This window comes from Sebastes umbrosus, chromosome 15 (genome assembly GCF_015220745.1).
Source record: "Sebastes umbrosus isolate fSebUmb1 chromosome 15, fSebUmb1.pri, whole genome shotgun sequence".
Lineage (NCBI taxonomy): Eukaryota > Metazoa > Chordata > Actinopteri > Perciformes > Sebastidae > Sebastes > Sebastes umbrosus.
Window position 1 is genome coordinate 16,306,742 of NC_051283.1, and position 25,786 is coordinate 16,332,527.

Here is a 25,786-nt window from a genome sequence, read left to right on the forward strand (position 1 = left end):
GAGAGAGAGAAAGTGGGCTGGGCTGTTCACCCCCAAGGCTTTATAAAATTCCCTCATACATCCGCCTTCATGCGCTGCACGTTATAAACAAAGCAACTCTTCTGTCTCTGCTACAATCTGCCTGTTTGACAAGAGAGAGAAAGTTTTTGTGGACTTTTTTTTTGTTTCCATCTGCGGGAGTTTTCATCTCAGGACAATCACACAGTTTAATCCACAGGTAGGTTTCTGCTCCAGATGATTTGTCATTATTTTTTTATTATAAGAAACTGGGCGCGTTTTACTCCCCAGTTGTTTTGTTAGTTCCGCAGCGTGTCTCAGCATGTTGTTGTTGCATACACTTTAACATGTTTCACTGTGTTGTATATTTCTAAAAGCATGCATTTTGTTAGTAGGCCTAAGATATTTTTTTTGTGCATATTTAGGAAAATGCAAAACACATGTCAATTTTGGGAGGGCACTTTTATATGTTTAGTATATTTCTAAAAGCATGCACTTTGTTAGTAGGCCTAAGGAAGGGCACACCTGTGTGCAGCATGTCAGCAGGTATAGGCCTACAGGAAACTTGATCAACATGCTTTTCACACATGTGACACTGGATACACACACACACACACACACACACACTCAAGCAGGATCTTTTCATGGTTGCAAATTTTGTGAGAGCAATAATTTCATAACAAATCCTCTTTGCTTTAGCCTTGGTATAAAGAAAATAAACCAAAACATGCATGAGGGTGTGGGCAGTGGGGGGTAGGGAGGGGATAGAGCTAAAGTCAAAATATGAAAAATGTTGTTTTGTGCCAAAATATAAAGCATATCATCCATTGGTTACTACCAAAACAACACTGTATCCTGACCTGTTTTAAGGTTCTGTTTAGTTTTCCATCTTATTCTAATGTCTTCAATCCTGTCTAAAAGATTCTGAACCTGATCTCAGGAGGATACGTCTCATAATAAACAGCAGCAGCTGCTTGAACCCCTAAAAAACCACCCTGACCCCCACTCACCAACTCAACGGAGACACCCACATTTTGATATCTTTTACAATCTGAAAATGTAGGTCTGTGACAGCTTAGTCCAGCAGGCCTGCTGCTGCCGCGCTGATATTTCAGAACCAGGGATTTGACAGATTAAGCGAGTTCCCAAAGATTAGGGAAGCAATCATTGTTTCTACAGATGGAAGCCGCCCGTGCTGGTGGATTTAAAACTACATGGAGGAGATGGATGGATGGAGGGAGGATGGCCTGGCCTTGTTTCTGGCTCACTAATATTGAGCCTCGCTGTCCAAATCTAATCAGTACATATGTTTTCTCTCTCTCACTCAGCGAACAGAAAGAGTTTGAGCTCATGCTGTTTTGTAACTTGGATGTTCTGGCTTAACGTAGTGTGGCATATCTCTGGATTTGCTGTGGTAAAACAAGCACTAATGTGTTATGTGGGCCCGCATCAGTGTTGTTGTTTTCCTCTAAAAGCTCAAGCCACATTATCTCGCTCAAGTGAAAACATTGGATTTTCCCAAAAAGTCTGCTTTTCAGGAATCAACATATAAAACCTAATCAGGAGAGTAATGGATTATCAGTTAGATGGTAAAAGCATTATAGTCATGTAAAGTCTTCATTAAAGATGACCTATTATGCTTTTTTTCAAGTTCATACTTGTATTTTGGGTTTCTACTAGAACATGTTTACATGCTTTAAAGTAAAAAAAAACAACTCTTTATGCTTTTCAGCCTCTGTCTGAAACGCTGTTTGAGCTCCTGCCCCCCCGGTCAGTCTCCTCTGATTGGTCAGCTGACCGACTGTGTGATTTGTGAATTGAACCAAACTCTTCTGACTCCGCTCCAGCTCCGTTCTAACTAGCGCTAGCTTTGTTTGATGGCGTGCAAAACTAGCTGCTAGGCAGGTATTATGCAAATGTATTACTTGGTGACATCACCATGTTACGAAAGAAAAGGGCGGGGCTTCAGGCAATGCGTTTCAGGCAGTTCAGGAGCAGTGTTTCTCCCTTTGGCGTGGACGTTGGGCTTTGTAACTTTGCAGACTTTTTACTTGCACAAAAAACTATAGGCTACAACACACTAAAGAGAAAAAGCAAAAAAACATCCTCTTTAATAGTGCATGTTGTCGTGGGACTTTCAGTCAACAAGTGATGCTTATTTCCAAATCTTGTTTCAGAAGTAGTGAAACCGTACAGGCCAGTGTTTCACTGCAAAGTACAGAGGTTGTATTCTCTGTTATGCAGCTGATTTTGGGCTACACATTTTGGATCGTCCCGAGCCTATATCCTCCCACTGTTTCCTGTTCAAGATTGCATAACACAGTCTCACTTCTGCCAGGCCAAGGCTGCTTCACTGAATAGTTGCTTTTCTTCCCCACAGCCTGACATCTTCTAAAAAAAAAAAAAAAAAAAAAGAATGAAAAGAAAACCCACATGAGTTTCAAAAGGGAATGTGCATGTATGAACTGGTTTGACTTGGTTAAAGACTGACTGTTGCCAATGACACCAAGCCAGTTTTGGAGTGAAGCCAGTTTAAAGAGAGCCCCCTGCCGCAGCAGCAACATAAAACCCCTGTGAGAAAAAGATGCACTGCAAAAACATCACTCTCCTTTTAATATAATTGTTCTGTAGCAGTGATTTTCCATGCCAAATATTTGACATGACATAAGTCTACATCATCTATGACATTAATTTGACAAATCATTACATGTCTCACTTCTCATTGCTTGGGATTAGGATCCTGTGGGGTTAAATTTAAAACGCCTGCCTCCCTCTGCTCATCTTGGTCAGGTGAAACATTAGCTCAGTGAGACAAACAGTTGGAGGCCCACCGCTGGTGTAAACAACAGGTGACCTAGTTGTCTCAGCCAGCTTCTCTCTCTGTGCTGCCAACCTGCTAACAGGTGGTGATGATAGCCAAGTACAGAGGAAGTCTGCACTCTGTTTTCCTCTCACGTCTGCTTTTACGAAGCGGCGTTTGAAAACAGGCTTGAAAATAGGCTTAGAGGATTTCCCCCCATGTTGATGCGTGCGATGACTTTTCCCCCATTTTTCTAATCTGAAGTTCGTTTTCCAACATTGTGAACGTGACTTCTCTCACATGGCTGTGGAATCTCAACGGGGGCTGATCTCTTGTTGTCCTCTTCAACAAAGCGCCTGCAGTGCGACGACGGCCATGTTTTTCAAGGCCTCGGCAGAAAAATGAACCTGTTGTTTGATACTCCTCTTCCTCTGAGCTATTGTGAGATCCGGCTGGCTCCGGTCTCTCCCGGTCAGAGGAGCATGTGTTTGTGTGTGTGTATGTGTGTCAGTCTAGGGCGTGTTCGGCCGGACATCTCCACATCTGAAATGTGATGAATCACTTCCTCTAAAAGACCACCTCGCTCCGACAAGCCCGCTGCAGTGCTGTCCTGTAGGTCGATTGTTGATTAGTTGTGGCTGTATACAGGGACAAACGGAAAGACGGAGAGCACAAAACAGATGGAATGAGTCTGGAAAGAGCAAACATAGCAACCAAGCAGAAACCAAGACAAACAGAGAAAAGCGCACAGAAAGCCAGCAGAGGGAATGAAAAGAGGCTGGGGATGTATCGATGGAAACCGGGGTGTCTGTTGCTTCCTGTGTGTGAGGGTCAGTGAAGGGGGCAAAACCCCTGGCTCCCAGGAGCCACCGGTGCCAGCGGACAAAGAGGCCTTTTAACTGGCTAATTTAATTTGCATGCAGAGCCGCAGTCTGTCCGCTCTCCTCCAAAACACAGCATCATGACCAACAGCTTCTCTTCACAGTCCCCCTTTCCTTTCTTTATTTTTCGTCCTCTTTTTGTAATACACTCCCAAATCTTGAAACTATTATTAGGGAGGGACAGTTTTCAGTTCTACGAGTCCTCAAAAACCATGTGTGAATGATTTGGGCCACAGCACAGTATTTTAGGCACGTTTCAGTATGGTGAGAATTACTCAGAAATCATAATTTCTTTTGGCCTGCCTACCTGCAAACCCAGGTTGTCTGAGACTTTCTCGTAGTGTGTCCTCATAAGTCTGTCTCTGAGGGCGGTTCACAGGTGTGGCCCTTTTACGTGGAACACATGTTAGTGCAGATCGCAGCACCAGTCTCTGCATGTTTCCGTGTCTGTACACTTGTGTGTGTACGGGAGTGCGATCAGGTCCATAGTAGTTTCTTTTTATGACCTTTGTGTAAATAAGAAACACGCCTGCTAGAAAGTTCAGCCAATCTGTCATTTTATTGTCTGCAAGTCAGCCTGCTATTAGCCCAACAACCTCTACCACCACACCTTTTTTTTTGAAAAGAGGTTTGAGTAAAATGATGATAGTCCATTGAAAAGAACACGCCTAAGTTTGGGGAAATCTTTTCCCACCAAACATTATCCAATGTAACCTGAAACGTCTCAAACACAGGTTGAACCAGTCGCTCCCTAACTCCTCTGATCTCTCTGACACACAGGCTCTGCAGCTCTCTGAAATGGATGACATCCAGGTTGTTGAGTCCAAACCCTTGCTGGTCGACAGGGAACTGCCGGTATGTATCCTGAACCGAGCCAAGACAAACAGTGTTTGAGGAGAATTCTCAGAAACCTGCTCGAGTACTATATATCGCTCAGCTTGTTATGCCTGATGAAGTTTCTCTTGTGTGTTTCATTAGTACATCTGTGTTTTAGCCAGCAACAATATGTGAGTGCAAGCATACAGTTTGAGCAGAAGCAGAGCTAATCCAAGCACAAGCAGGGGTTATTTGAGTGTGAGGACGGGGTTTTGAGGAAAAAGCATTACAAAATGTGAAATCAATAAGTCATGCCCTCAATTTGAAAGACCACGCTCTTGAATAAAGATAGGAAAAAAGCTCCATACATGTAAGAATTTGGGCACATTTTAAATGAATACCACCGGTGCTGTTCACAGAAAAACACAAACATGATTATAAATTAATTTAATTTCTGTTAAAAAAATCTGAGCCACTAAGGTAGTAGAAAACATACTCTGTGGATTAATTAAAAATAGTTGAACCATATTGAAAGGTTATTTTTTTTAAGGAGAATATACTAATAAGAACTCAGAAAGCACTCAGTAATAGACATGTTTAAACCTCATCTGGATTTGCATTATAATACAAATCATGAGATTCAATCATTTGTGCCAGGTTTGTTTTGTTCAAGTAAGTGTAGCAGTTCATTAGAAAATAGAAATAAAATGCATAATCTCACTATTCATTGTGGACCTCGACTTGGATCTGCACCATAATATTGATAATATTAAATGTCACACTAACTAATAAACTTAAATCATAATCTCCACGCCAGTTTTGGCCGTATCAGCCACAGGGTAAAGATATGATTCTCTCTAATACTGTACATTTCTTATGTTCTGTATCAGATTAAGGTTCCCTTAAATGATTGGACCTATAAGTAGGTTTGTGTGAAAGTTTCTGTGCAGAGTTCTGAAGGTTTGCTGACCTTTTGTTTACAACTATAATAATGTGCAGTTGAAATTATCCTCAGTGTCTCATGACGGGTCGTATGGATGTGAAAATACATCCAGTGACAGGATGGCGCCCTCAGGATATTAGATTATAGCATGCTACAATTGCATTAGTTTTGTCTTTTCATGACTCTGTTTTTTTTCCTTGCAGGGCCTGAGAGAGGCTGTGCTGCAGCTCGTTATCAAGGTATGCAATAAGATCCAGCATGCATCTCTCCCAACCCAGCTTTGTTATTTGAAGCTTGTGTCGACAGATGATAGCAATTACTGGTTGTATATACAGATGGTTTTATTCTATATTTTATAATTTGAGCCTGTTTGGTACCATCTAGTGGTGGATAAAAAAGAAACACTAACAACATAGTTGTTGCAGTGGCTCATCCTTCATGACGATGACCTTTCATCTGCTGGGATTTTATTAGGACTGAAATCTAATTGGGCCTTCACTAATTCAGTCGGCTACCGAGGGTGATGAAACACACTCTGGACAGATATAACAGTGCATCAACCCTTTCACTTCACACACACATTTTGAATGGTATATGGATGCTGCTGAGTCTGGGGGGCCTCTCAGCACCTTGGACAGCGCTCAGACCCTCACGGTCAGAAAAAGAAGTTGCTGAACATAGTGGCTCCAGAGTGTGTGAGGATATGGGTTTACTGGTCAGGCAGTCAGTGGGCGGAGATCCTTCACAAAGCTTTTTCAAGAGGCCCATAAAGCTGTGTGACAGGTTAGACGACCTGAATCCAGGGCAAGGTTTATGATATGTCTCTGTGGCGGCTAATTCTCCAACAATTAGTGACGTAGGATTAGTCGAGGGTGACAATATTGCCTGTTTACTGCCTGACATTCACAACAAATGCATATGCACTCTCACGTACACATGTCATGTTGCAGGATTATCTTGCATGTGTAGCCTACGTACTTGAATGTGCTCAGTAGAGGGAGGGAGGGTGGGTGGAGCGAGGCGCGCGGTAGATGTTGTTTACGTCCAGTAAATGGGTGATACGCCTCCTTGGATGTCACATCAGGTCATCTTGTACAGTGTGCTAGACCTACAGGTCAGGCAGACCTTTTTTAGAATTCAATCCGCACACAAACTGTTTGATTTCAAAAGGTTATTTAGGTGAAAATATAGAAATGTATGGCTGTACACAAACATTTTTCTCCTATAATAACACTGTTCTGATATATTGAACAGTTTATTTTCATTAGTTATATCTCTGAGACGGGAAGTTGCACCTCATTTTGGAATATAATTCTTCAAATACACACAAATCTTGAGAATTAACAGCATTTAGAGTTTAAGCTTTTATTTTGAAATACACAGTATTCTGTCTGTATTGCTCTAGGTTATATAAGCCCATTAGTCAGTCATGGACTGTTTATGGAGTATTTTTAGGAAATGTTTATGGCTGTCATTTTTAGCAGAAAAGGCTACAAATAGCTTAACAACAAAGACTGTGTTCAATTTTAGGATTTTAGTTAAAGGTTCCTCACTTTAGATGTCATTTTGGAACTGTTTTCCTGAATGTCTTCCCCTCCCTCATTCATTCAGCACTGATCACAAACACTCATACGTACTCATCATGTTAACACCGTAGCCAATGCCCCTCTGTCTGACATTGGTTGATCCAATTTAGGGATCTCTCCATCTAGAGTTAGCTTGTTTTGACCAGCCTGCAAGGCACCATGGGAGGCAGGGAGCTTAGGTCGACTGGTAAGCAGCAGGGGTATAAAACGCAGCTCTCAGAGCAGCGCTAAACAACTTCAGAGGCTTAATACCAACGTTTGGTTCTATAGCTCAGGGAGCCACTGCCACTACACTTTTAAAAAAAACAAAAAACTTTTGAACTCCTTTCCTGCAAACATGGTTCTGGAGGATTCTGACGTGGAAATGATGGTTGCTGAGATTGAAGTCAGCGTGAGTAAACGCTTTATTGAAATGTTTGAGCAGTTTCCAGTGAATTATGGGATTATGCTCCCGTGCTGGAGTTGTAGAACAGGTGGCAGCGCTGAATAGAGTTTAGTTTATGGTTGTGATTTGTGGCTTATTAAGGAATGGACTGGATTTTAATAAGTGGATAATCTTTTAAATGGTTTGGCGGTTTTACAGTAATTAAAAATAACTAAATAAAAAAGTATTAAATTATTAAAATTACTCCGGTTTCCTCCAACAGTCCAAAGACATGCAGATTAGGTCAATTGTTGACCCTGAACAGGATAAGCGGTTACAGATAATGGATGGATGGATATTGTGAAAAATTGAAAGAAAAGAAAAGTTGATGCCATTAAGAAAATTCATACAACTAAATGATGCAATAATGAAACCTTTTGTGAATGCATCATTTAACATGAAGATCCTGTGTGGCTAATTTGGTCATTTTATGCAATTTGTGTTTAACTGATGCATTTTAATTGTAGTGGAGTAGTTAGTGGATATAATGTTGAGGTGCAACATTTTTCTCATTTTTTTTAAGCTTAAATTATAATTCTTTGATATGTTTACTTCGAATGTTGTTAAATTGTTTATTTTCCACATTTTTTTATGCTAAGTTTGGTCATTTTTTTGCTTCTATAGGAGCACGATGTGGAGACTCCTTATGGAAGAATTCACTGTACAATGAAGGGGGTTCCCAAGGGTGACAGACCAGTCATCCTCACCTTCCATGACATTGGACTGAACCGTAAGCCTAGCTCCTTATTCAGCTCAATCTACGTGAAACATCTGTTGTTGTGCCTAAAGCTTGGGGGTGTTTTGAATTACCGCACCACGTGGGACCAGATTAGGTTCACCAAGCTAACTTTACAGTATCTAAACTCTTACTGACATATTGTCAAATATTGTAAGACGATGAGGCACCTGCATGTTGTACAAAAACAAACAAGTCTTGCACTTATTCTCCGGTTACTGGAGGTCATTTCTACTTATCAGCCAAGTATCGCTCATCCACTCCTTTTTTTTTTTTCCTCTGACTTTTTCCAGACAAAACCTGCTGGGACACGCTCTTCAACCACGAAGACATGTCGGAGATCATGCAGCACTTTGCCGTGGTTCACGTTGACGCCCCCGGGCAGCATGAGGGAGCTAACACCTTTTCCACTGGGTGAGCCAGACACACGCACACACACACACACAAGCACTTAATGTATGTCAAGCAGTCTGTGACCTTTGACTCGAGAGGTAGATAACTGCGGATGTACTTAAGACGACCTAATTTGACAGGTGTGTTGCGGGGACAGGTGTTTATCTCGTTCAGCCTAATCTCTGCTTTGATGGTGGTGGGACTTTGCCTCATGTTACCTGAGCTTACCATGATATGAAAACAGATGGCTGATATCAGCAATATGGAGCAATATAGATCAATGATTAGATAGCGGTTATTATTAAAATGTTAACTATTAATATGTAACAATATGCTCTTTGTTTTCCAGATACGAGTACCCTTCCATGGACCAGCTCTCTGAGACCCTCCCACTGGTGTTGAAGCACTTTGGGTAAATTGAGCTGCAGTTTTCACACTCACTCTTCACACTGTTATTTAGGATATTTTCTAACCTGTTGTTCTAACAGTATCCCCGTATGTCTGACCGCAGGCTGAAGAGTGTTCTCGGTATGGGCAGCGGAGCCGGGGCCTACGTTCTGACCAGATTCGCTGTAAGTTTGGCCCCGTCCCCTCTCAATCAGGCTTAATCATTATTAGAGTTTTAATCATTTTAGGATTAACAGAGCCAGCTAATGTGTTTCTTCTTTTTGCTGACTTTGGCAATATAACGCTGCTTATTGCTTGAGCCTGCTGAGCCATGAAAGCCTCAGGAATGTTCCAGATCAGCTCAACACTAACACTGTGCCCAGTAGGAAGTCTCACTCTGTTGACACAAGGCGGACAGATAAAACTTTTAACCACCTTGCTGTAGCCTTCTCTGTAACTAAATCAAGTGTGCATCATTGCACAATATGTCATTTTTTTAATCTCAACTATATATAACCAGGAGAGCCTGCAGAATATATCATAAAAGATGTAATCCTAATAATAACCTAAACAACCCAAGAGCTGTCTAAAACCATAAAAATAACTACGACTAATCCAACACATAACATTGTTAGCCTGAAGAGATTGTTAGCCTAAATCACTAATTTCAAGTTGTGTGTGTTTTAGCTGGACTACCCGAACATGGTGGAGGGGCTGCTGGCCATCAACATCAACCCATGTGCTGAGGGATGGATGGACTGGGCTGCACACAAGGTAACACACACACACATTAATAGCTCAAACATACACACATAACGAACCTTTTTAAATGATTGTCTGAAACATCACCAGTATGGAGGACAGAAACTGCCAAAAAGACTGAAGACTGGAGTTGATAAGCAGCGAGCTGGCTAGCATATAGTCAATCTATGCGCTCTATCCCCATGACACATGTTGAATGACCGCACCCTCATTTCCTCATGAAAGAAGAAATGTAAAAAGAAAAGAGTACAGAAATAAGTTTGGGGAAATAAACGGGGGGAAATGCAAAGGGAAAATCATGAAGGAATAAATAAATACAATTGAATAATGATTAAATAGATTTAAAATAAATACAAAAATCATTTTAAAAGTTAATGATAAATAGATAAAAGGGAGATAAATAAAGAAGAAAATTAAAACAAAATCAGTTCGTCACATTTCATCAATTAATTAATGCCTACATTTATTTTTAATATTACTTTTTCTTAATTTAATGACTTATTTATTTATTTACTCAGTCATTTATTTTTGATTTTGGCATGTTCTGTCCTCCATACCACCAGAAGCTATCTGGAAACTGAGAATGTTGAACTGGCAGAGCAAACAAAAACACATTAATCTGCTTTAAAGCTAAAAGAAGTTTTTATGTCTAATTTCAGATCACCGGCTGGACCAGCGCCATGCCCGACATGATCATCGGCCACCTCTTTGGAAAGGTACAGATTAAAATTCTCTTTTTTTTTGTTACAGGGCAGTATGTGGTTAAGTGGCTTTTCTAGGTCTTTAGGTCTCAGTGAGTTAACACAGATTTTGTGTTTGGTCTCCACAGGAGGAGATCCACCACAACCAAGACCTGATCGGAACATACCGCCACCACATCTTAAATGACATGAACCAGTTTAACCTGCATCTCTTTGTCAAGGCCTACGAAAGGTAAAGAAAACACATACAAGTCGGTCGGTTAAAAATACACCAATTTAAGTGCAACCTAACTTAACTTTCAATTGACAACAATATGAAGATTATCTATAACGCACGTCTGTCTCTGCAGTCGGAGGGATCTGGAGATTGAGAGGCCGATCCCTGGAAGCCACGTCAGAACCCTCAAGTGAGTTGTCATCGAGCAACAATCGACAACATCACCTGCTGCATACTTTATCTAAATCATTATATTAAATATATTATTTCACCAACGCTGATTTGCCATTGTATGTGTCTCCTTTATCCAGGTGCCCTTCACTGCTGGTGGTTGGCGACAGCTCTCCTGCTGTGGAGGCCGTGGTGAGTTCAGGAACAATCTCTGTCGTTCACACAACCGTTAAAAACGAGGCTCAAATGCTAATGATTAGATAGACTTCCCACCACCGTTAACCCAGCAAACTTGTGCTGCCGGGACGTGTTTTCTATTCACTCTAGTCGCCTGTCCCATTTGTACCCGCAACTGAAAATTTTTCTTATCATACTATATCTAGTATTTGGGCACATTTCACTACCATTTTTGCAAACATTCAATAAACACAATGTTGTCATTTTTCATGTGATCTAAACAATTTAAAAGATGAACTGTTAGATACTTGACCAAAGTATGTCCGTACCAAATTTTAAGACTTTTGACCAATCGGAACAAATATCGTGGCATTTTTCCTTATCATACTAAATATAGTCTTTGGACACAAATGGGTTAAGCCCGAGATATATGCAAGATTAAAAGCTTAAGGACAACAGTTTAACATGATTTAGGCAAGAACAAAGTTGGGAACAGAAAGCAAGTGATGCAGAGTAGATTTAATCTGTCAAAGGTGAATGACTGTTACTGCTTTTAGCTCGACGAGGTGCTCCAAATCCCCCAAAAAGCATTAGATTTCTCAGCATTTATGAGCCACAGCCAGTGATTATAGGTGATATATTAAAACCTTACTTTCAAGTTCAACATTATGTAATATTTTATTTTACGTTATTTTAGCCATAGCAATATATACATTTAACATACTTTACTGATTAAATGTGTTTTATTTGTACCTGCAGGTTGAGTGCAACACCAAGCTGGACCCAACAAAGACTACCCTGCTTAAGGTAAGCAGGCCTGTTTCCCTCCCTCCTCCACCTCCTGCCCCATATCCTCATTCAGATTATAATAGCCTTGATGGAAACTCATCGGCTGATAAGATTTCCAGTGGCTCAGCATTTAGCTGGTGACTTATTAACCAGGGGTAGGAGAGCTGAATGCGTCCTCGGAGGCGACGTGCGTATGCATATCGCCTCTGAGGACGCAATCTGCTGCGACTGACCTACTTGTGCTGGCCCGTGGCAGCTTTTTATGATCCACAACTGACACCAAATGGCTGTTGGAGCTAAAATGGGTGTCATTTATTGGGGTTAACTGTTCAGGGTGTAGAGCAACACTGATCGGAGGTAGCAGGGACAAGGTGTTCAAGTGTAATGGGGGTAATGGCGTGTGTCCACCGCTGTGCGAATTCACAACATGCTCAATGCTAATGGCCTCTTTTTGTGTTTTCCCTGCTCGCTCCAGATGTCTGACTGCGGAGGCATGCCCCAGGTCGACCAGGTGTGTATATCTGTGTTTGTGTGACAGAAACAGAGCGTGTTGTGGAGCAGGCTGGATAATCGGCGCAGGTGGACGTGTGCATGGCATAAGAAGGTTGCACTTAAGAGCATTAGCAAGTGGCAGATATGAACCACATTAGTCAGGTTGTAATCCTCCACCTGCTCACACCAGCTGTCATATCTCAGACCCTGAGCAGGAAGCTGGATGAGAGATTGAGTCTGTCAATATTATGTCAACAAGTGTGATAATTAATGATAAGAGGACTAATTATCTCCCTACTTGTGTTGTTTTTCCTCTCCCTGCAGCCTGCCAAACTCACAGAAGCTTTCAAGTACTTCATTCAGGGCATGGGACACAGTAAGTATTCGAGGCATGCAGTGGTTTTACTTGGTGACATGCACTTAGATTTACACAATTTTTGTAAACTATTTTTAAACGTTGTACTTTTTTTTTCTGGTACCGTGAGTGTTTGCAGAGTTCACCCACATTCTCCTCTTCACCCCTGTGTTGGTTAATAAATGACCCATGTACTCATGGTGTGACTTGAACTCCACCTATGAGGTCAACTCCAGACGTTTGTTGTACTGCGAAATGTGCAGAGAACAGCAGTGGAAGAAGTAGTCAGACTAAAAGTATCACTGCTTGAGTAAAAATAGCTAAACAAATTTTGAAGCCTGAAAACGGAGCCATGAGGAGGTTCAGAAGTCTAGTTATCTCTAAGAACATTTTAATTACAATATGCTGAATGGTTATTATGGAATTTTTGCCCAGTGATGCCAAAAATGTCTGCCTGCTGAAGCTTTAAAGCATGGAATTTAAATACTCAAATTAAGTGCAAGTACCTCAGAGAATTACTTGAGTAAATGTATTTAGTTTCTTCCATGTATAAAGATGGACAACACGTCTCCACTTTCTTCCACTGTACAGAAGTGAAGCCAAAATATCACACATGATGTTTCTCCCCCTTTTTATAGCATCAATTAAATAATTAAAACCAAACTTAGCAGAAAAAATGAACACTTGAACATACATCCGCATGATACGAACCATCTAAAACGACAGTAACCATATTGAGGAAAACTCTATTTGCCGTGTACTTTGACTTTTAGTTTGTCCCATCCGCTAACATTGAGGGGGCGGGACTTATGACCTATACTGCAGCCAGCCACCAGGGGGCGATCGAGATGTTTTGGCTTCACTTTAGGGGAGCTGTCATGTCGTCCATCTTTATATACAGTCTTTCTTCACAGTAACACTAGAACGATCTTCAGTCAACACATTTACTAAATCATCCTCCTCCTCCTTCTCCTTTCTCCCCAGTGCCTGCCGCCAGCATGACCCGCTTGGTCCGTTCCCGCACCGCCTCCGGCTCCAGCGTCACCTCCTTCGAGGGCAACCGCTCCCGCTCCCACACCACCGAGGGCAACCGCAGCCGCAGCCACACGTCCGACAACCAGCGCGGCCGCTCCCACACGAGTGGTTCCATGGACGGCACAGGCAACAGCAATGTGGACCAAGCCACGCCTAAGTCCACCGAAGTGTCCTGCTAAAGTGAAAACCTTCACTCTCCGGGCACCCAAAACCCTGTCAAGGTCCCTTCGGTCTGTGCTGCGCTGCCTCTAACTGACACACACACACATTCTTACGCACACACACACACACCGATGTGGAGAGGGACACTGAGATAGCATACTTGGTATTGTAAAAAAACGCACAATGGACTCTCGCCTGCAGACCGTGCAGCTGAGACGCCCCAATTAGAAATTAAGATGTCTTTTGAGTGGGAGGTCAGGGTCAACTGTATCCCTGTTTTGTCTTTCTGTTGAACATACCTGAACAGAAAACGCTCCTGAGCTCCATGGTCAGGTGAGTGTGTTGTTAGGGGCAACGCAGCATCTGGGGACACCGAAGTAGAGAATGTCGGAGAAAGCTGTGGCTGCCAGTACACCAGCTTGTACATGTATCTCTCATAATCTCTTACATATAAAAAAACATTCTAATTTCCATTTCTGTGTTCCCTCATCCCGTTTTTATCCATTTTTACCATATTGACACAGCTTTCTCAAATATACCTGACTGTAAATGACTGTTTTTTTTCTGTTCTCACTGTAATTGTTTGATCATTTACTCTTTATTTTCCATATCTGAGGTGTTGTCGTTTGTACGTAGGAGCACATTTTGTGGACACATGTGGAGAGAGAGAACGGGGAGGCACTTGGTTGAATAAACTTTGTAACTTTGAAAATTAAGGGACAGCAAATTTTGTTTCACTGTGCAAATATCACATTGTTAAACTTAAAGAATGATCATTTTTTTTTAGTACATTTCATATGATTTGTCACGAATCACAAACACTCTGAAACACAACATTCAAAAGCTTTTACATTGTATGCTTTATTAATGGATCATGGCTTCAGACATAAAGTATTTTCTCTTTTTTTACAATTATTTCTATGCAATCAAGCACAATGGAACAAAGATGTGCCATGGAATTGTTCTTTTCTTTTTTAGACGTGATGCTCCTATGTGGTTGTGGATTTTTGGGTGAGTGATAGGTTTGATAGGTCCACATGTTAACATGAGGATAGCCATAGAACTTACCTGACACCTTTTACTCCCGTATTTTACTTTTGCACTACGGCAACACTTTTGCTTTGTAGAACACATACACAGCTTTGTAAAGATGCGATGCACAACTGTCTAATGCTGTAGAAAAGCATTAAAATGACATAACAGTTTGTATTTATTAAAAAAATGACAATAAAAAAAACGTGTAACTGATCTTCCCTGATCCTGTCATTATTGCATATTTGGACATGTGGTCCTAAAATAAGGCTTCGTCCATTTCTGCCACTTTTACATTTATTATAAAGTAAATTCCATGAAATATAAAGGAGAATATCTACAATAAAACCTTATTATCTAAGTGAGTTTAAAGACAGACAATGTTGACTGCTATTGAAAGCACCTCAAGAAAATTGCATATGTTATTACATAAGCTACATAAATAAATTAAGCCTTCAATATTTCACACACTCACTGGCTGAATATTTTTTTTTTCATTTGCAAAGCACTGCCTCAAATATTCTTCAAAAGCACATCATGCTTTACACATATATATTTCATATTTACAGATTTTTCCAATAGGAAAAAAAAAGGCCGTAAGAAAATCCCTTGTACATAATCGTCACAAATATAAAACACTGCGTGAGAAAAAGAAGCCAGAAAAAGGTCAAGTTCATCCCGTGACCGCCTCCTGCTAGTTCATGATCTCTGAGTGACCGTAGTAACTCTCCAGGTCGGCGAAGATGTCGTTGGGGTTTTTGCAGCTGAGGTTGCAGAAGCAAGCCTGGACCCACAGCATCTTCCAGGTGAACCCTGTCCCGTTGGGACACTCGAACTCCACGTCGATTGTTTTGGACTTGTAGGGGATGCAGCAGCGCTCGTCTGTGCAGACGCCGCAGTATTTGGGCCTGTACTGCTTCCTGCTGGTGCAGCCGGAGATGGTGAGGTTGGAGGACAGCTCTTCCCTGTAGATGTTCAGACATTTCTTTCCTGGCTGTTGGAGGAAGAGAGTAGAAAGGGTGTAAACGTCTGGGAACCTTTTTAACATCCAGTTTTTATCATGCAAATCATTGTTAGACTGCTACCTTGATGTGTTTGGTGATGTCGACCTCGCAGGGCCGCAGGGTGCAGAGGCGAGACTCTTTGACCATCTCGCACTCGTCGTTGGCGTTGGAGATCCTCAGGGACAGGCCGCGGCCACAGCTCCTTGAGCAGGGGCTCCATGAGGTAGTCTGGGTAATGCAGTTCTTGTGCCAGCTCCTGGTCTCAGCCGGGGCAGCTGGATCAGCATAGAGACCTGAGGTAAACAGATCATGTCTACAACTGGCTGCTACACTTCATGTTTGATACATATTAATTCTATTTAAATAAAGGACCAATTTATAAAATAATGTTGAAGGATAAAGATAACAACACAGAGATTTAAATAGTCATCTACATAAAAATGTTATCAATAAGACCTTAAACTAACAACAAAGAAAGTCAAAAGCCCTGAAAACTGTTTAAAAGGTTTTGAGAACCCTGCTGATAACACAGAGGGGTAGTTTGAGGACAAGTTGAGGACAGTTCCTACATTTATAATATCTTACCAAGAGAAGCACAGGAACCTTCTGTTGTCTCTGTTTTTAATCTAAATCTTTAAATTGTGTTTCCCTTGTAATCTGGATCAGATTTGAGTCCTTATGCAACACAAAGAGTTCTCCGTCCACATTGATCCCTCCGCAGCACTGCTGCAATAAATGACTGGACGCGACCCAAAAACAGTGTGAGGGCTTCCACAGGAAAGGATCGGTCCGTCCCTGCACACACACACACACACCCAGACTTCATGGTCCTCCTGGACTCACATAACTACAGATGTTTGCACTGCCAATTCCAAACACAGCTGCTGCTACATATCAGATCCAATTGAATCCATCTGCTATTGAAATAAATTCTTTCTTCTACAAAATATGTACTTGTAGATTAGCACTAATGTATTATCAGAAGAGACCACAGGGGATTTTTTTAAATACTTAGCATTCCTTGGCCTCTTGCGACCTTTTTTTTCCTTTTACATGTACAATGCATTGAACATATGAAGTCATTCAGAGAACTGCATCTACAATGATATCCTTCAGATCACACCGCCCTTTAAAAAGCTTCCCGAACCTAAGAATTAGTTACATAACCATGCTTATAAAGTAATGACAATGCTTTCTATTATTCCATAGCCTTAAGTTGTTGTGCTCTCTCACAATAGTTGAAGCATTCCCTTTGATTTAGCTTTTTCCCTTGATGTTTTTTCAGACTCAGCTGTGAACTGTGATGCATTTCAGTGGGCTGGAAGGAAATTAGGGGATTTGGCAGAGCTATTGGGAGTTGGAGAGTTTGCAAGATAAAGCTCAACTTCACCTAGCAACAGAACACTACCCCTCCTAGTGTATATACTGTATATATATATACATATATTCAAGGCATCCTACCCTCTACTGCATGTCGCGGCGCCGTCTTGCGCCCTCTTTTGGGTTCATCACAGATCCATTGCTCACAGCATTGTCCCTTGACTTTGACCCGGCGTGGCGTTTGGCACCACACCCGTGGTGGCTGGGACTCTGTGCAGAGCGCCACACAGCCGATGGCGCCGTTCACACACACGCACTGGTATTTACAGCTGGGCTTGAAGCTCTGCCCATTACGGTAGATCACGCCGTCGTGCTCGCAGCCTGTTCCCACCATATCTGGCAGAGAGGGACGACAAGCAGTCAAGTATTATACAGACATGATACATGACATGCAATAAGGCAAACACTTTTCTCACTTCTGTGTGCAACATTTAGGCAGCAGTGGAATGTAAGAAAGTACATTTACTCAAGTACTGTATTTAAGTACAATTTTGAGGTACTTGCACTTTACTTGAGTATTTCCATTTTATGCTACTTTATACATCTACCCCATCATATTTCAGAGAGAATTACTGTACTTTTTATTCCACTACATTTATGTGACAGTTTTAGTTATTTTTTACAGATTCAGATTAATACAAAATATAACTAATATTCAACAGTGATCAACTAATAAATTATAATTTTTATTATAGAGCATCAATAATTATAAACCAATAATATAAATGGGACATTCTGCATAATGAGTACTTCTACTTTTGGTACTTTAAGTATATTCAGTGCTTATATTTATGTTCTTTTACTTAAATAAAATTTTGAATGCAGGACAGGACAGAGTATTCTTACAATGTGATATTAGTACTTTTACTTAAGTAAACATTCTGAGTTCACCGCTCCGTGTAGGATAAATTACTTTCTGGTTTGACGCTTTCTGTTGCAGGCTGATATCACACATTAACAATGATGTGAATGATGAAATGATAAAATATAAAATACATTTTGCTAGTGACAATATTATAATGTACAAGCCAACATTCTCTGTTTCTGTCATGTCCCGCTCTCCTCTAAGGTTATGTTTTCCTTGTTTCCAGTATTCACTTATTATTTCCTGTTATATTTCCCACCTGTGTAATTATCTGCCCCTCATCCTGATTGTTTTCACCTGTCCCTCGTTATCACCCTCCTTTCATTGTGTCTGTGCCAGTTCATCTTAGCGTTTAGCGTTCCAGCCTTGTTTCCTCGAGTATCCCTTATGTGATTTACACGTTTCTTCTGTGTATATAGACTCTGTCTTTGCCAAGCATTTTTGGATACCTTTGCCTGTTTCTGGCCTGACTTCCCGTGTACTGCACCTGATTCTGGTAAGTAAAGTGTTTGAGTCCTTGTGGTTTCACCTGATGTTACAATTTGAGTGTGAACAGTGAAACATATGGAATGTCTAAATTAGATTTAGGGCTAAGTCTGGAGCATAGACTGTATATAAGAAGTGGATGGAGTGGACGTAGTCATCGTGACATCATCCATTGGATTGTGGACTGCCGTTTTGAAGCCTTCAGTTCGGCATTTTGGCCGTCACCATCTTGGTTTTTTGCAACCAGAAGTGATACGAGAGGGTGGAGCTATGTACAACCGAACGCTAAATAAGATGTTTTTTAGGTGATCAAAATGTTAGTATTAATTTTCATGAACTGACAACACACTGTGAAAGGGTTTAAGTTGTAAGACAAAAACAAGGACAACTCCCAGACTGGACAATGCCGTGGTAGCGACCTGTTAATTCCACTGTAGCCCCGCCCTAAAGCATACCCTGCTTTATTGTCTATTTTACTCTAAATGGGACCATAATTTACTAAATGAACATCATGCTGCATTGAAGAAGACTGTAAACTAGCGATTGAGACCATAAACTCATGTTTACAATGGTTACTGAGGTAATAAATCAAGTGAGAAGTAGGCTCATTTTCTCATAGACTTCTATACAATCAGACTTCTTTTTGCAACCAGAGGAGTCGCCGCCTGCTGGCTATTAGAAAGAATGCAAATTTAAGGCACTTCTGCATTATTAATACTGAAAGCTTGTTTCGCATGTCAAGGAGTTGGATATCATTTCCCATGTATAAACAACCCTAAAACATATGGAATTCAGGCGTTTGATGTCGACAAGTCACTTCCATAGGTGGTTTGTAATACGAACCACATCACATCTTTTGTGGACATGCAACTGTTGTCATTGTGTTTGTGGTTTAATTCAGCAGGATATCACAGTGATGGCAGCAAACAGAGCTCTGCACATAAATATATGTTGTCAAAATGCGTCATGTAACTATAAACTACTGAAATAACAAACAGAAATCAGAGCTTGCATGCTGCTGCCTGTGGTACCAAGCAGACTACTGCATCAGTATTCTGGTCAAGTAACACCTGTGTTGTTGCTATGACAACCCGTGTTGATATGGCAGCAAACACCTAGCCTACAATCTGGTCACTTGCAGTCTGTGCTGCGGTGTGGACAGTAAACCTAAAATACATCAGAATATAAACTACAACCCGCTGTGTAAAATCTGTTTGTTTTGTCGGTTTTGGTGAGTGACACTTACATGCACACAATCCTTTTTCGTACCTCGGCTTGTCCGAGCTGTAGTCACAGTACAGTCCCTTGTGGTAGTCGCATGTGTCGGCCTCGTTGCACACCTCGCCCACCTGCCGGGCGCAGGTCTTGCAGCAGTCACAGCCGTCCATGAGGAGGCTCACCCCCGGTGGACAGGTGGGGTTGACCTTGGGGCACTCGCAGGGCCACTTGCAGTACTGCGTGCGGTTGTATAGGTCCACGGCCGGGGATGTGACAGCTATGGCGGGCGGCATGGCAGTGGAATTCTGGGAGTAGGCCTGGAGAGAGGAAAGAGGGCAAATTAAGCCTAAAATAAAATAAGACTCTGAGTATATGTCTGGACTGTGTATGGTCAGTCTGTGAATTTGTGGCTGAGTTGTTACACAATTAGTCAGTGGTCATGTCTATAATGTTAAATGCAGCAGTAGGTCTGGCGAGGACACTAAACGACGCGCTGCTCCACTCAACTGGCCATTCAAGCGTCGACGTACCCTATCATGCAATGCACCTGATTGGTCCCTGGGTTTTCTGCTTGCCGTTTCAAATAGCAAACAACATGGCGGCCTGCTCATAAATTTTCTGTTATTCCGTCTAAACAATCCACAAAAATCAACTTCTGAAAACCTTTTAAGCAACAAATAGGCGATGCCACTGCTGAATCTCGTTTCATTTTAGAACCGGATCGCCTAGTTTCACAGCTTTGTACAAGTTTCGTGAGCCGGACGCGTCGAGCTGGACGGGCTCATTTGCATAAAGTTGAGATTTTTCAACTTTATGCAAATACAGACCCTCTCCAACTCACCGCAACACTTCCACCATGCACTGGGCGACTGATGAACGGAAAGCGTTGAGACGCCCTCCGTCACCGGATCTGGTGGAAATGTGCCAATGGAGAGGCACTCGCTCCAGTGAGTGGAACTGAAAACGTGAAAGGACTGTTCCCGCCTTTTTGTTTTGAAATAGCAACGGCCAGTCACTCACTTATCTGGCCGGTCCAGCCAAAAATAAATCCAGTTTAACCAGCCAATTTCACTAAAATATGTTTTTGTTGACATTATGACCAATTGCCTTTTCAATATGCAATCAATTATTCTCTGTACCATCATGAATGAACTATTACACATAAAGTCACATAAAGTCATAGGCTTCAGTAGCAAAATCAAAATGCCATGTTTTATTACATGAAAGGTATTTGACCCCATGGGGCGATGCATTATTCTTAATATACTTAATCCTGAATTCTTTCATATCCTGCCCTCTTTGGTCTCAACGACCTCACTGCCTACATGGTGAAACACATGGCAGCCTGCTGACGTCTGCTCATGCTGTGTAATAAATCAACTAAGCCTATAAAAATGAATAAAATAAAATAAACACCCAGTGGAGATAATCTTATCAAAGCATTGACATAGCCTAGTCGTGTATGTAGGCCTACTTAACACTCTGAAAAAAATCCATAATCATATATCAAATCTGCAACTCTGCTGAACAGTGACATGAAAACGTCTTAAACAACTTAACTCTTGGCTCTTACGAGCTGTTCTGTGAAGCCAAGATCACCCAGTAAACAGCTCTGCGGCTCTTAAAAGCAGATGTTCTCACTGAAACAGGCCACATGGGCCACATAAACAGCCTAGCACTTGAGTGGAGGTTAGTGTTGGACAGTGGATGCGTGAGTCTCAACAGAGGAGGCTTGTCTTTTTTTGATTTGTGTTTTTCTGATGTCACTTTTTAGAGGCCAAATTCAACTCTGCTTGTTTTTGAGAACACAGTGTGCTCGGGAAAAAAGCCAGGAGATTGTCTCTGGGTCATCGTTCAGAGAGAGAAACACTGAGATGTTCTTCTTAGGTAAAGAACTTGACAAAACTATACATCCTTACAACTAATATGATACGTGGAGTATGTTAATTTTCACTAAACTCATATGAAATGATAATAAAATCACAATCGTAATGATTAAGACACATTGAAGCAGTAGCAGACATCATAATTGCCACACTATTGTCTGGTCTAGACAGGGAGGCAAACATCTGTGTCCTATATTGTCTGTATACTCATAAATCATAATATCATCCATATGCTCAGAGCGCTGCACTTTAGTAAGGTGCTTCTGATCCACATGCACACACTTAATCTGCAATTAATTGTGAGGAAATATGCTCAATCATCTTACCCCATGTCATATCCCTGAGCTTTTTCTCTGCACTTATGATTTATGGTCATATTAATAACGTTAATGCAGATAAATGAGTTTTAATCGTGGTCGTGCCACTGAACCATTCCTCAGAGGAGTTAATTTAGCCTGCAGTTATCGGTCTAATTTACAGAGAAGGGGGGAAAAAACAAACACGGCTCCAAAGCTGTCCATCACTCTAACAAAGACAGGAGAGCAGAGAGGTGGGAGTTTCATAAGTTAATTATGAAAACATGGGGCAAGCCTAATAGAATCATCAGCCTGAAATCATTTATCTTTGCTCGCTAAATTCAGCATGATTTTATTTTAAAAGTATTTAATCGCTGTCGGGAAAGGGCGGAATAACATGCACTAAATGAATTAGAGAAACAGATATTTAAGAAAACTTGAGCGTGACTACAAGCAGAGAAAGACGCTCCAATAATTTGGTGATCTCAAAATATTCAGATTTTATGGATATTTATGACACAGTCCTTCAGTATCGTCATCTCTTTGAATGTTTTCCAGTGTGACTTCAAATAGCTGTCATATTTTGGTGATGGCCAGTTAATGATAATGGTGTTTAATGTTAAGTACAGATGACCTTTTTCCTCCTGTCAGATCAGATGACCTCTGACCTGTGAACCAGGCATGGACAAACTTTTCCTCAGAGAAGTGGGAAAACATTTGAAAAAGGACACTTTTTCCAAAAAGGCCAGAGGGAAATAGACAAACTGTCACTGGGGTGATGTTTTCTTAAATTTCCCTCAAAAAGCTTGTGACACTTAAAGGAGGAAACATGACTTTGAACAGTTTATAACTGTTCAAACAGGTTTAAAAGTTTAAAAGATGCTATAGGGCTGCAGCGATACAGACAAAATCATGATATTGCATGTTTTCTGGTAATTCAATAAATAAATAGTCTATATATATATATATATATATATATATATAACCACACGGTAAAGCCTATTTTTGTACACTCCTGTTTGAATTAAATACTTGACAAATGAAAAGTATTTTCTCATTTTAAGAACTTGAGTGCAAAATGAACATAACTGAAATGAAATTATGATGATAAAAAATAAATACGATAGACATTTTGATATCGTTTTGACAATGTATTTCATATTGCTCAGCATTATTATGAAAGTAAGAGGAATGTGAAAAATTGCATTAAACATTACATTATCAGCTAAAATTATAGTAACATCCCATATGAAATAATGTATGACCTCTTTTTTTTATTATTGTTTTTATTTTATTTTTTACAAAATATCACCATTTAGACCAGTTCAGTCTATTTTGACAAACATAAATTACTTTTCCAGTTGCTAAGTGGCTTTAAAACTGTCAAAACCGAGAAGATTGCAATATTTTGTAATAAATCACTTTTGAAAAAAAAAATATTTTACCCAAATATCCAACATCCAAAAGCTGAGCCTCAGACAAGATAGTTTAATGGGGGACTATAGGAAATAAGGGATGCCAGAAAACTTTATTGAAGCCGTTTAATAGAGCTGTTTCCTTTTTAACCACGAGGTGTCACTAAAACATAACAAACGATGGGAAGTGAAGCTGCAGTGTGGCAACTGCCAGCATCTCACACACACACTCTCAAGTTTAACCCGATTAGAGAAGATGATTGATGACAAAACTTCTCTTCAGAAACATGCATAGAGGGTTATAATGGGGTTAGTCAGGTTAGTCAGTCAATTCAGTCAAGCTTATTATACTCTGTCACAAGTCCAGAAAACTTTGCACTGACTTTTGGAGCCACATCTACAGATCTACAGCCAACTAATGTCTGATGTCATGACATTATAATTTGTTACCTTGAATGAAGTGGTTACTATAAACTCACCACTGAGTAGGCCACCACAAAAGTCCATAAGCTATTGAAATACTCTATAATAAAATAAAACCTGTCAGAAGTCCCTACTGTGAAGTAATAGAAACACACTGTAAGCCCCCATAGAAAGATTATAGTAGCTTTCCATGTTGCATAAATAGAATCACTGACACTGCAGGACAGATAATAATGCACTATACTCACTTTTAACAGTCTCTTCTGCACTATATTCACTTTTTTTTAATAGTCGTGTATCACAGCTGTTACCCTGCACTATATTTACTATACTTATATATTTTCCTCATCTCCTTGTATTTTTATATCTTGTATATTTTTTTTGTACTCTGCACTACTAACTTTTTTTACTGCCTTTTTACTAACATGTTTTGCACTATGGAACTGTGATGCTGGAAACTTGAATTTCCCTCAGGATCAATAAAGTTACTATCTATCTATCTATCTATCTATCTATCTATCTATCTATCTATCTACTAAATGGGCAATAGAGATGCATATTCTCAGAATAATGTTAACCTCACAACTCTGCATCCTGAAAGTGAGCTACAGATTGCTCATTAAAAAAGCAAACATCTCCAGTGTGTATATATATATATAGTATCTCCTCCATCCCACCTGTTGAATCCCGGCTGCAGTTAGAATCCACAACAGGAGCCAACTCATCACTGGTGCGGAGCTGCAAATGCATCGAGTCCAGAACTAGTCCCGTTTCTAAATGTCCGCAGGTGAGCTACATCCTCCTCCTCCAAGTCCCGTCGCTGCTGTCATCTCTGTGCTTCTCTGTCTGTCTGTCTGTCTGTGTGTCTCTGTTAAACTGTCCGGGCTGACGTAAGGTCTGAGAGGAGGACAAGCATCGCATACTGAAGACAGACAGGAGGACGGTTCCCTCTCTTTCTTTCTCCTCTGCTCCACTTTCACCCGATCCTCCTCCTCCTCCTCCTCCTCCTCCTCCTCCTCCTCCTCAGCACTACATGGTAACCCCGGTGGTTATACAGGGCGGGTCTGGAAACCCAGAGACACTCACAGAGACTCTCTGAGGTCCCTCTCTGACACATGTGTTACTCACATGTAGCCTGTATACATTAAAAGCTATTGCATGGTTGCTTTAATAATTTAGCCTCTCCATGCTGGCCGTGAGAGGTCCTTCCCTATAACTTCAATAAGTGATGGGTGGCAAAACCCACAGTCCTCATTCTGTGCAAAAAAAACCATTAAATTAATCTTTAAAGGGACTGTTTGTAACTTTCAGAAATGCTTGTTAACAGCGACACCTGTGGCCGTTAAGTCAACGAAAGTCAGCGTCGGGCTCGCGCTTTTGATTGCTCTACATAGACATGAACGAGCATCGCTCAAAACAGTGACCACAATATCACTCTATATTTCAGCTGCTTGGCAGTAATGTTAGCTGACCAGACGAAGGTCTCTCCATGAATCAATGCTGATCCTAGTGTTGGCTTTAGAGAAACGTTATCGTCTCCGACTGTGCCCGCAGGGGAGACACCGGAGTTTTGGTCAGAGACGATAACGTTTCTCTCTGCGGAGCCCCGTCACTTCACAAGACACGGGAAACATCTGTTGGTCTGGAGGAGCTGCAGCAGTTAATTCTGCACAAACGTCCACTGTACATTCACTAGATATTCTCAGAGCTAAACTAATTCTCCTGCAGTGTGGAGTGAACGCGCGTATGAACGTGAGGTGGAGCGAGAACGCGCGCGTTGTGTGAGTGAAGACAAGCAGGCAGCAGAGCGGTCTGAACAGCGTAGCCACACGTGAGCACGCATATGCGAGCGCGCATGGGACACCGACCCGGTAGATTTCTATGTGTAAAAAGTTACAAACAGTCCCTTTAAATGTGCAGTATATAGGGGAGAGCGGGGTCGGTTGGGACAGGGGAC

The 25,786-nt window shown here is 41.1% G+C and overlaps 3 protein-coding genes across 5 annotated transcripts in view; 2 read left to right on the forward strand and 1 right to left on the reverse strand.

Annotated features, from left to right (window-relative positions):
• Positions 1-52: 52 nt before the first annotated feature.
• Positions 53-15,061, forward strand: ndrg1a (N-myc downstream regulated 1a). Of its 2 annotated transcripts, XM_037794142.1 has the most exons (16): positions 53-217; positions 4,459-4,533; positions 5,641-5,676; positions 8,072-8,177; positions 8,477-8,597; positions 8,926-8,988; positions 9,088-9,148; positions 9,651-9,737; positions 10,385-10,441; positions 10,555-10,658; positions 10,777-10,833; positions 10,955-11,006; positions 11,751-11,798; positions 12,256-12,291; positions 12,597-12,648; positions 13,612-15,061. In XM_037794142.1, the coding sequence occupies exons 2-16, from the start codon at positions 4,477-4,479 to the stop codon at positions 13,839-13,841; spliced, it is 1,167 nt and encodes a 388-aa protein (XP_037650070.1). In that variant the 5' UTR covers positions 53-217; positions 4,459-4,476; the 3' UTR covers positions 13,842-15,061. The 2 variants fall into 2 exon arrangements, with proteins under 2 accessions (XP_037650070.1, XP_037650071.1); XM_037794143.1 differs by lacking the exons at positions 53-217; positions 4,459-4,533; positions 5,641-5,676 and adding an exon at positions 6,965-7,414.
• Positions 14,601-24,810, reverse strand: ccn4a (cellular communication network factor 4a). 2 transcript variants are annotated; one of them, XM_037794145.1, is made up of 5 exons: positions 24,507-24,810; positions 19,838-20,126; positions 17,322-17,576; positions 15,942-16,135; positions 14,601-15,850 (listed from the first exon to the last, which is right to left on the reverse strand). In XM_037794145.1, the coding sequence occupies exons 1-5, from the start codon at positions 24,552-24,554 to the stop codon at positions 15,551-15,553; spliced, it is 1,086 nt and encodes a 361-aa protein (XP_037650073.1). In that variant the 5' UTR covers positions 24,555-24,810; the 3' UTR covers positions 14,601-15,550. The 2 variants fall into 2 exon arrangements, with proteins under 2 accessions (XP_037650073.1, XP_037650072.1); XM_037794144.1 differs by having other exon boundaries at positions 15,942-16,153; positions 24,507-24,809.
• Positions 18,479-25,786, forward strand: part of sla1a (Src like adaptor 1a) — a 33,764-nt gene continuing 26,456 nt past the window's right edge. The window contains exon 1 of the mRNA XM_037794147.1: positions 18,479-18,601. The gene's annotated coding sequence lies outside the window, so the exon portion shown is untranslated. The remainder of the gene's footprint in view (positions 18,602-25,786) is intronic.